This window comes from Salvelinus namaycush, chromosome 7 (assembly GCF_016432855.1).
Source record: "Salvelinus namaycush isolate Seneca chromosome 7, SaNama_1.0, whole genome shotgun sequence".
Lineage (NCBI taxonomy): Eukaryota > Metazoa > Chordata > Actinopteri > Salmoniformes > Salmonidae > Salvelinus > Salvelinus namaycush.
Genome location: NC_052313.1, coordinates 16,551,098 through 16,563,332, shown reverse-complemented (window position 1 = coordinate 16,563,332; position 12,235 = coordinate 16,551,098). Strand labels below are relative to the sequence as shown.

General features: G+C 44.8%; 1 protein-coding gene across 2 annotated transcripts in view; it reads left to right on the top strand.

The window, feature by feature from the left end:
• LOC120051029 (receptor-type tyrosine-protein phosphatase mu-like) overlaps window positions 1-12,235 on the top strand; it is a 315,310-nt gene that overhangs the window by 106,677 nt on the left and 196,398 nt on the right. For both annotated transcript variants that reach the window (XM_038997620.1, XM_038997619.1), the window contains exons 4-6: window positions 228-306; window positions 2,135-2,250; window positions 7,521-7,695. In XM_038997620.1, coding sequence (XP_038853548.1) covers window positions 228-306; window positions 2,135-2,250; window positions 7,521-7,695 — 370 coding nt within the window. The remainder of the gene's footprint in view (window positions 1-227; window positions 307-2,134; window positions 2,251-7,520; window positions 7,696-12,235) is intronic.

The following is a 12,235-nucleotide window of genomic DNA, read 5'->3' as shown; positions in this document are numbered from 1 at the left end:
GCAGGAAATAAGCTTTAAACCTGTTAAATTTTCTCTCCACCAACACGAGTGGTGTGAACAGTTTGTCATGAACAGTGCTTGTACCCATAGAAATAGAGGAGGGGCGCGGACACAGAGCATTGGGACACATTCTTGAATAGGATGACAGGAAGTGCACGGAGGATGCTGTTTATGTTTGTGTCAACCTCTTACCCACCTCTCTTTCTCTCCTTTCCTCCCCTCTGCAGATTGTCTTTGAGGCGGTGAGCACAGGACAAAGAGGTCTACTAGCCATCAAGGACGTCACACTGCAAGGCCACCAGTGCAGTAAGTCCCCCCCCCCCACACACAATGAATGTGCTATGTAGCACCCGTCCCTTTCGTGTCTCATAAGTCACCCACTACCACTGGGTTGTCACTCTTCAGGCACCCCCATCTCCCTCTTCTCACATGTTATTGCTGTCACCTACTGACCCATGTCTGTGCTATATAGCAAACTCAATATACAGTATATTCCTGGGCAACATATTTACAGTCCTGTGACACGAACGAAGCTAGAATATACTACACAAGCCGTCATATTAAATATGTCCTTTGAATCAAAGGCAAAAGGACTAGATGGCGGCGAGCTTCTTGTGTCCTTGCCCTCCTCTCCAGGAAACACTCCGGTTCCACAGTCCTCCCCCAGATTTGTGAAATTCCATGAGGAAGTTAGGCTAATTGCCTCGGATTGAACGGACAAATCTGCTTTGCCATGTAGCCAGGCACAGAGGAACACACTCCACAAAGAATGTGGGATGATTGCAAGTGCGTAGTACAGCACACACATTATGTTGACTAAAGGTATAAACACGCATGAACCACTCACATTTTCCTTCGTCACATTTCAGTTCTGTTTAGTCGTTTTCCTAACAACGTCACTAGCCTAGACTCGTGTGTGACTTTCCAACGGCTCTCGACAGATTAAGTGTCAACAAAGAGGCTCTTTAAAGTTTGGCCTCTGTCCACATTTCTTTTCCAGGTGAAGCAAGGCAATACCATTAGCCCTCAACTCCAAAGACTGGGGGAGTGCTGAGCTGGGAGATATCAGGGCCACCGCGTTACTTCACAAGAGTTGTTTTAATTGCCTACCGCACAGTTCCATGGCGCGCACTCTAGTGTACCTCGTCTCAGATATCAGAATCAAGGTCGTCGCCCACCACGGCCCGCGTGCCTCCAACACAGACAAGGGGGAACTAATTAAAAACGAATTTCCATAATTTCATTAGCATGGACTTTCATCCGTGCGTTAGTGAGGTAGTGATCCCACCTACCATTATGTATTCAGATTGACCCAGATTCCCCAGCCAAGTCAGATGTGTTGTTAGTTCAACTGGCAAACTATTAAGGAGTAAGGAGACAACCCACCCTACGCACGCACCATATCAACAAGTTTACATAGAAGTGTGTGTTTTTGATAGTGGCCAAAATGCAGGGAGCTCTGAACACTGAACAGGGGCCAGAAAAAATAGTTTATGGCTCCGTTTTGATTTGCAACCTGACCCCTAACCCCTTTTCCTCCCCTCCTCCCCTTTTTGCTTTATCCCTGTTATTGCTGCGTTGGTGAAAACTTTCTTCCAATATCCTTGAACTCTGGAGTCGAAAGGTTTATACTTTCCCCGGCTAAAATATTTTCACCACAGCTTGCCTCCTGACCTTTCACCTCTGTAATATCCTAATTGAAAACGTTGTCCCCGACACTCCTGCTGGGAAGAAGGTAAAAAGAAAAAGTGTAAGGATCCATTTTGTGATTGAATCTCGGCAGATTTCTCCCCCGCGTGGCTCAAGAGATCAGACCAAGGTTAGGCCAACGCCAATGGAGAATAAATGTGATTTGTTTTTGGTAGGATTGAAAGATAATTGGCCGTATTAGTATGAGTTGAGGCAGATTCCATATACGTGCTCAGTTTACTGGAGAAATTGAGAAAAGGGGAATTCGGGAGAAAAACAACCACCACAAATTCTCATTAATCTCAATAAGAATGAAACCGTTAGATTCAAAGGGAATTAAACTGAAAGTGGATGAGACTACAATACATGCAAGTACTGTATTTAGCATGCTTAATATGGTTTTGGTAATTGTATACATCTCTCTCTCTCTCTTCCTCTCTTTTAGTGAGCACCCCCCACTTTCTCCATATCAAAGGTGTGGAGGTCAACGCCAGGCAGACTGCCACATTCCAGTGCACAGTTAACGGTCGACCGCAAGACAGCCATAACCTCTGGTTACAGGTGAGTCCATTTTGACCTTAACACTCAGAATGCCGGAATTCCATAACTACTAGAATGGCCATGACGGTCATTCTGACAGTTGATATTTCAATTGTGTACATAGTCCATAATAAGTAATACATTGCTAAATGAATGAATTTATTATGTTAAAATAGGTCATAAGAAACCTCAGGATTTCAAATGCAAATTGTAATCAATCAGAGAATGTATTGATTGGTCCAGAAGTGCATAGTGTTAATATTAAAATAAGACTACAGTGTATTTCCTGACTATTAGACAAGTTGCCTGCCCAGCTGGCCCATTCAAACTACACCTAAACTATATTGAAACTAATTTCACACATATAATGATAATAATAGATGGCCTAAAGACTAGATTAAATTGACAATGGTCCAATGGGTGACAATATTATGTAATAGAGAATGAAGAGACTGAAAACCAGCGCAGGGTGCATTGACAAAGGAATGGAGCTTACCAAATGGCACTTTTTCCATATCCTACAGAGCTCCAGGCAGGCCAGACATTTTGATTGGGGGGGCGGCAAGTACAAATTACTGTGCAACTATATCGTAATTTTCCATTAAGACAAATTGTTGAAAAGTATTTGTGTAATTTTGTTGCAGTGTTTTCATAAACCATGTCCAATATTGTTTGCCAATATATTAAAAAAATCCTAATTTTGATGTCGGTCACATTACTGCTAACTAATGTGAGCTAGTTATACCGCACCTACTGTGCAGATCCAAAATAATCCTAATGGTGGCAGCCTAAACCATAAATGAATGTTTTACATGAAATAAAGTTGTAGTTAGGTGCAATATAGCAGGATTGGGATTTTAGGCTGCCATCCTTTTGGACTATGTTGGAACTGCGCAAACTCGCAGTAGTAGGCTTGTATTATAACTCTAGAGTGGGGGGGACAACTTTTGCAGAAAATATGTACTAATGCTGACATCAAACACGCTTGAAAATCATGATTTCATAATAGTTGTGGTAATAAATCACAGATTCCAAGGTCAATTAGCTACAGGACCATCTTTCTACCTAATTAATTACACCAAAACAAATACACCCGCTCCAACACCCCTGTAGTAACAACACTTCACAATGTTACACACATGTACAGACCAGCATACAATCCTTTGTAACTAAATATTCAGTGTTTGTGACTTATATTACACAGTACTAGGATGTTAGTCCATCCATAACGATTAGAAATGAAACAAAATAAAACTGTAGGTGCAAACCTGTCTGACTTCTCTTTCCCTAGAGTGTTAGTTTGTATATTTTTGTCAATTGTCATGATGCATTCTATCTTGGGTCATTGGGCTCCTAAGCCAGGTGTGTAGACATCTTAAGGCACTAGTGGAAAGATCTCTCACAGCTGCTAACTGGGATGGTCAGCGTTGCCTGTATGATTTGATTGCCTTCAGTGATAGGAACATATTAGAGTCTAACAGTTTATACACACAGAACATGTCAGAAGTGGCGTCTTTCCTTTCTTTAAGAGGTAATGTTTAGCAGGAATATGCTATGGTTTTCTTGTGTGGGCCTCCCCTCTCTCTCTGATAGCTGGATGAACAGGCCGTGGCTCGGGTGGTTGATGTCTTTGATGTTTTTGGCCTTCCTGTGACATCGGGTGCTGTAGGTGTCCGGGAGGGCAGGCACGCGTTGTGCAGACCGCACCACCCGCTGGAGAGCCCTGTGGTTGCGTGCGGTGCAGTTGCCGTACCAGGTGGTGATACACCCCGACAGGATGCTCTCAATTGTGCATCTGTAAAAGCTTCTGAGGGTCTTGGGGCCAAGCCAAATTTCTTCAGCCTCCCGAGGTTGAAGAGGCACTGTTGCGTCTTCTTCACCACACTGTCTGTATCGGTGGACCATTTCAGTTCGTCAGTGATGTGTACGCCGAGGAACTTTAAGCTTTCCACCGTCCCGTCAATGTGGATAGGGGCGTGCTCCCTCTGCTGTTTTCTGAAGTCCACGATCAGTTCCTTTGTTTTGTTGACGTCAAGGGAGAGGTGTCGTCTGCAAACTTGATGAAATTGTTGCACGTTGCGTTTTGATATTTTTGTTCAGTATATGTAATCACCAATTGTGGATGAAGAACAGGGCGGACCTTTCTATTGTATTCATCTATTCTAATTCTAATCTCAAAACGGTGTATGCCGATATCAGTCCACTGAATCCATGCAGTCTTATTAGTCTACTCTAGGCCTACTTGGAATAGTGTGAGCGTGCATCATTTACAATGGCAAGAGCAAGACGAATGGATGCACATGCTGCATTGCGTTGCTACAAGATCTGAGTGAAAGTGACTCAGATGACAGAGGAAAAATGGATCATGACATCGCTGATTATTATTCTGGTTCATGCTGATCGACTTTCCATATCTGGGAAAGGATCCGTATCGGGCAGCGGGTGAGCGATACTCGGATATTGTAGTGTTGAGGCTCGGGGGTAACCTTACATTGGCAAGGGGAGAAATGTCACCATGCTTCATCAACGGGGACACATCAACGGGGACACTTTCTCTCTGAGGAGAGAACCGGCGACTATTACCCACTACAACCGGACAAAGGTATGTCAACATTATCTACGGCGATGCATAGTATGTAAACTTATGCAATGCATTATGCTCTTCTGTATCACACGTTTGTTTTTCCTATGGGAATATAATCCTAACCTGTTCTATTCCATAGGTCGGTGTGGACGGCACGGCTGTACTCTGTGAAAGGAGGAACTCCCCGCTGGCCTGTTGCTGTGTTCTACAACATGCTTGACTTGGCTGCTATCAACATACACATGTTGTTCAAGTAGTGTATGAACAACACCATGAGCAGGACAGACTTCATAATGAGTCTGGCGCACCGGCTACGTGAGAGCCAAGGCCGCAGCTAAGGTTCCACTCTAGCCTAATTGTGCTCCGCTCCCGGCAAGGAGAAACTGCCAGGTGGGCAGATGCACTTGCAACAAAACCCACAACGCCTGTTTCAGCTGCAAGCGACTTATTTGTGCATGGTGTTGAAAGCAAGTGAAGGTGACAAATATTTTTGGTGAACGTTAGGACAAGGTATAACTGCTAAATTGGATCCAACTGCTGCGTGAAGACGCACACCATATTGTAAGCACGAGAGAGGCCACAAATGTGTCCAATAACTGACAATAGACTATTCTTGACCGGTGTCATATCGACACTTATATTTATCATAATGCCATTATTTATTTTGAGCTGATTTTCACTATTCACAAGCATGCTTGGCACTTAAGCAATTAGGCCCGAGGAGGTGTGGTATATGGCCAATATACCACAGCTAAGGGCTGTTATTAGGCACGACGCAACGCTGCCTGGACACAGCCCTTAGCCGTGGTATATTGGCCATATATCACAAACCTTATTGCTATTGTAAACTGGTTACCAACGTAAATACTGGAAAACTGGAAAATTAAATGCTTTGTCATACCCATGGTATACGGTCTGATATACCATGGCTTTCAGCCAATCAGAATTCAGGGCTTGAACCACCCAGTTTATAATGATGTTTTGGCCACTGATATTTTCTTCATTGCCCGGCGCGTCTTGTTGGTTTGGATAATTTTGATTTGTTTTGTCTTTATAAAAAATAAGCTTTTACTGCATTCCAACGCACATGGTTTTTGTTTCATAGTTTGTAACAAAGGCACTCCACAAATAAAATGTATTTTACTCTTGAAATTCTGTGTTTTAGTGGTTTTTAGTTTTTACATAGGGCTATAGCCTACAGTAAAATAAACGAATGAAAATGTTTTGTTCAAATATTTACTTTTTGTATTCTAATCTTACAATCATAAACACAACCAAATGACATGGTCACGAAGGGGTGTCCAACGAGGCCTGGCTTAAAATGATTTATTAGACTGGCGGTTATTGGTAATCCTTGAGGCCCGGCTAGTCTACTGTTAAATATGCATATGGTCATTTTGACTGTCATGGAAATTTGAGGATGAAATGCTCAGAACGTGTTTGTCTTGTGATAATTATCTTAAAGTACTGCTAAAATACACGTACAGTATTTAGGAAAAGTCAGGCACAGGTTGGTTCAAGGTTTTTATTGAGATGAAAACGGTCAAAATGACCGTCTTGGAGGTTCTAGTGTTGAACAGTCCAGTTGTGGTCCTTTTCGATCCGAAGTGTCACCATGTTGCAGTCACATGAAGGCTACATGGAACTGCCGTTACCGGACTCCTGTGTGAGTTGGTCGTTCCTCTTACCGAACGCCTTTAATCCTCGTTAACGGAGGAGATGAAACACTAGCATTAAGTGAAATCCCCCGGGTGACATTAATGAAGAAATATTCCTGAAAACAAATTGCCCCAATCTGGCGTGTGTGTGTGCGGTCCGTGTGTGTGTGGTGACAGCTGTGGGGGAGCCGGGGCTGTGTGTGTGCAGAGAGAAGAACAAACAGATCTGCTCTCGCTGACAGGATCCTCTGTCCCTCTCTCTCCAAACAGACCAGGAGACGAACACGAGCGCACACACACACACACACACACACACACCACTTGTGGCATTTCCCTAAGCTGTTTTTGACCCCCCCTTCCAGTTTCATGCATCACATGAAAACAATAGGAGGATATCTCCTCTTCACATGAAGACCCAGTGCTCTGTTTTGTCGGTGTTCCTCTCCCATCTGAATTCTTTGACCGTTAACAGTTCAGTTTGACCTCTCTGACCGTCTGCAACGATGCGTTCCCCTTTTCCCAGTAGGACTAGACTAGCGTTGCCTGCCAGGCAGCTTCGTACACCTCTCCCATACATAAACACACCAGCTGTATGGAAACCTGCTGGTTAGCACAGGGAGAATGGCAGCGGTGGTGTTAGACCCCGTAGCCCGCAGGCGCTCTTCACTCGGCCTCAGCACTAGTGTTTACAGTATGCCGTGTGTGGAGATTTGAAATCACTACAATCTACAGTACAATCTATTGTACTCTAGTCGACACCATGCTGGCAGTGTTGAGTTCATAAACAAAGTTTGACAAGAGTCACTGCAGAAGACACATTTTGTCATCCGTCAAATGACGGGAACCATTTTGGATGGGTGATGTTTTTGACACATCATTCCTAATGTATATTTACATGAACGTGTGTCGCTGTATATTTCCCAACCAGGGCATTGCAGAGATACACAATATTTGTCACAGAGGGGAACCAGTTTTGATGTGGGGGGTGTCACAACACTAGTAATGTACATTTACATGACCGGTTTGTTTGCTGTATATTTTCCTACCAGGGTATCGGAGGGAGACAGGCCTCGATGAGAGAGACCAAGCCGGTGAACTCCCGCCGCTACATCGCCACGTTCGACGTGGAGAACACCACCAAGGGAGACTCGGGCCGCTACCGCTGCATCGTCCACTCAGACAAGGGCGTGGGCGTGTCCAGTTACGCCGACCTGACGGTCAAACGTAAGTCACGTTCTGTTTGTACCTCGCAAAAGACTGGTTATGTTTCTTCAAAATTCACCCCAATTTAAGATGACAGCCAAAGAGTTATATGAAATTTCTCTCTCTCTGTGATGATTTGCTCTAATCCTGACAGGCTAGATGGAGACCTGTCAATCACTCTCAAATAGCCCCTGTGTTTGTCCACCAGCACATGTTGTCACGGCAGCAGACTCCGGAGGCAGCCTCACTGTCGGTCTCAGAGGAGAAGTGTATAGCTCACAGCAGTGTGTGTGTGTGTGTACTTGCCTGTGTATGTGTGCATATACGTGTACTACTGTAAAATGGTTATCTATCAGACCTGTCAATGCAAATGAGGCCTGGCGTGTTGGAGTGTGCCATAGTAAATCTCCCTCCACTAGGTTGTGTGGAGGAACGATGCATGATGGCTGCCTCCTTCACCATGTCAAATTATGCATCATCATTTAAACGCCATTACCAAAGACGCCCATCCTTCTTACCTAATTGGGATGTATTAGAACAGCTACAACCAATTCCCTCTTATTCCCTTTATTAGTTTAAATTGAGTCGTCGACATTTTTCAACCCAGCAGTTTGTCCCCCTCTCCTAAATGAAATATTAGATCAGTGAAATAGTACATTTTTATGCATTTGCTATTGCCGACTCGCTCCAGTGTCCTTTTTTCCCCACCTGTTTTTTTTCATCCAATTACTGGTGTTTTGTCTAGCGAAGACTTGTGGAGGCTGTGTCAGGGGAGCGCTACCCAGCTCTGCTCTATCTCGGAGTTGGAGTTAGTGACCTTACCGCCATGGGCCCGTATTCACACAGTCTCAGAGTAAGAGTGCTGATCTCGGATCAGTTTTTTAGATCATAATGAATAAGATTATATGGAGAGGAGGGCCTGATCCTAGATCAGCCCTCCTACTCTGAGACGCTTCTTGAATACGGGCCCTGGTCTAGCCGAGGACCCAGGAACAGTCTTTAACCCTGCTCTGGTCTTACAGGACTGAGCCTGCAGGTTAACAAGGCTGACCTTGGGACTGTGGAGGGCTGGGGTTGTATATCATTAACATTGTACTGGGGCCTTCCAAGTCCCAGGGGGAGCCATTACTCTACCACTACTGCCAGTTAGAGGCCATTGTATTAATTTTATTTTACCAGGTAAGTTGACTGAGAACACATTCTTATTTACAGCAACAACCTAGGGAATAGTTACAGGGGAGAGAAGGGGGATGAATGAGCCAGTATATGATCTGACAGGCTATATGATCCACCTGGTACCATACCTACTGCACAGGTATATGTAAATCCTTTAGATACTGGCTTAGATCTGCACCTTTGGTTTTGGATGTTGATTATTTTAGTTGAGTTTGCAGTGAATGTCACGTTTTTCTCCGACTTTGGTTGTAGTTCATGGGGTTGAGACTTTGGGTGTAGTTCATGGGGTTGAGACTTTGGGTGTAGTTCATGGGGTTGAGACTTTGGGTGTAGTTCATGGGGTTGAGACTTTGGGTGTAGTTCATGGGGTTGAGACTTTGGGTGTAGTTCATGGGGTTGAGACTTTGGGTGTAGTTCATGGGGTTGAGACTTTGGGTGTAGTTCATGGGGTTGAGACTTTGGGTGTAGTTCATGGGGTTGAGACTTTGGGTGTAGTTCATGGGGTTGAGACTTTGGGTGTAGTTCATGGGGTTGAGACTTTGGGTGTAGTTCATGGGGTTGACCGCAGCCTCTTCAGGTGGACCGCTTGGGCAGAGTGTGGCCAGGTCACAAGGGAGGGATTGGCTTAGCGTCCAGCTCAGAACAGTTCCTTAACCATACCCTAATCACATACAGGAAACTCATGTATAATATATGTACATATATGCAGGGGAATTCAAACTGTATTTACATACAGTACCAGTCAAAACTTTGGACACACCTACTCATTTAAGGGTTTTTCTTTATTTGAACTATTTTCTACATTGTGGAATAATAGTGAAGACATCAAAACTATGAAATAACACATGGAATCATGTAGTAACCAAAAAAGTGTTAAACAAATCGAAATATATTTTATTTGAGATTCCTCAAAGTAGCCACCCTTTGCCTTGATGACAGCTTTGCACACTCTTGGCATTCTCTGAACCAGCTTCATGAGGTAGTCACTAGAAATGCATTTAAATTAATAGGTGTGCCTTGTTAATTTGTGGAATTTCTTTCCTTATTGCATTTGAGCCAATCAGTTGTGTTGTGACAAGCTAGGGGTGGTATACAGAAGATAGCACTATTTGGTAAAAGACCAAGTCCATATTATGGCAAGAACAGCTCAAATAAGCAAAGCGAAACGATAGTCCATCATTACTTTAAGTCATGAAGGTCAGTCAATATATGTCAATATATTAGGCTTCGGTATGGATCAGTAGCTTAGGCATTCACTGCACCCCTAGAATTAACAAAAGTTGTCTTTCCTAACAGACCTGACCTCCAAATTGCACCATTTAGTTGCACCATCACTGCCTGGGGTTATTTTATAACTACTGCATGTGCATCACACAGTAATAGTGTCTTCAAGTCCTTACCTAGGCTAGCAACAGGCTTAGTTTACCCTGTCCTCCTCCCTACTCATTCACTCCCTCTGAATTGTGAATGGCTAGCACTGGCACACTAGCAACAACAACTCACAGAACATCCAACATCTCTCTGACCCTGTTTCTAACCCCTCTCCAAATATTGAACCATAATCACTTCACCATAATGGGACCCAGAAGTGGAGTTTACATGAGCATACACATCCCATTGGACAGGGACCAGTTCAAAGTCATCTGGGGAACCATGCGGGCTAAGGGGTTAGGTTGCACGGTGACCGACCAGCCAGTAATACTCTATATATAACCTGTTTAGGGTAGGGCCTTGTGGCCACTGGGAGGGTGTGGCTGGCAGCAGGTGCTAGCTAGAGGCACAGCAGTGTTTAGCTTATAGTCTCCGAGCCACATGGTCGCTGGCTGCTGAAAGCTGACTCTTTGAACAAGGGCACTCTTCTATGATCTCTGGGTTGTTGTAAAAGTGGGACTTTTAGTTCAACTGTAAAATGGGACTTGTAGTTCGACTGTAAATATGAAGGAGGGCTCTTTGGACTCATCCTTTTTGTTTTGTTTATACTCCAGGTGGAATTGATTACATTTTCCTGGAACCAGCAGGATAGTCCCAAAAATGCAAACCATGCCCCTCTGGCACTTTCGGCAGACTCTATCAAGTGCTCGGTGTTTGAAAGAAAACAAGCACTCTTACCATACAGATTGTTGACACCTGTAATGTCACCCACTCCAGCCCCAGCACTTTGATGCTGTTTAGTTATTACTGATGGTCGATACCCACGCAGAGTAGACAGGGAGTGAGGCCTGACACATCACAGGGTATCACAAGGTACCCATCAGTGCGATGTGGCTCCAACCTTTTGTTTTCCCATTCTGCTACGCGTCAGTGGCCGTGGCGGATCGATTGCCGGGCCCTCCCGACGCTGAAGGAGCTGATGCCTTATTTCTTTCTCTTTCACCCCCCCAACCCAAACAAAATGACAAATGTGGTTTCGACTGACCGGAGATGTTGACTCGTCTCGCCACCCGAGCACCCGCTAGAACACCTTACAAGCCATGCTGTCTAAATCCGCCCCACAGCCAGATTGAACTGTCACCATCTCAAAGTAAATCTGAGGCAGCATTGCTCTCTCTCGCGCCCTCTATTTATCGCTGTCTCTCATTCTCTCTTTCGCTCTCTCACTTTTTCCTTTGTCTCTCTCTCGCTGCTTCTGGAGACAATAAACATTTACTAATTGGGTGTGTGAGCGTCTACACCTGTTTGCTGTCTGAGAATAGATCAGTCAGTACCCCAGGGATCAGGACGGCTGGCTCGACCGTGAGCAGGACGGCTGGCTCGACCGTGAGCAGGACGGCTGGCTCGACCGTGAGCACGACGGCTGGCTCGACCGTGAGCACGACGGCTGGCTCGACCGTGAGCACGACGGCTGGCTCGACCGTGAGCACGACGGCTGGCTCGACCGTGAGCACGACGGCTGGCTCGACCGTGAGCACGACGGCTGGCTCTACCATTGCCAAAGAAAGACTATCTCCATCATAGAAATGGAATGAATAGAATTGAGTATAAGCTTGTCAGGTGCAATGCGACCAATAGAATAGTACCTAAACGTGCAAACCCTGCTGACATTCACACTCAGTGTAAACCCAGGTCTGATGTGTATAGAGTGGTGTGAACGGGACAGAGGAAGAGGTGTGATATGCAGGGAAGGTCAACAGGTGGGCAGCCATGACGTGTGTGTGTGTGTGTGTGTGTGTGTGTGTGTGTGTGTGTGTGTGTGTGTGTGTGTGATTTTAACATTTTTAAAAATGTATTTAACTAGGCAAGCCAGTTAAGAACAAATTCTTATTTACAATGACGGCCTACCAAAAGGCAAAAGGTATCCTGCAGGGACGGGGGCTGGGATAAAAAAAAATATATATATATATAGAACAGAACGCACACCATGACAAGAGGGACAACACAACACTAC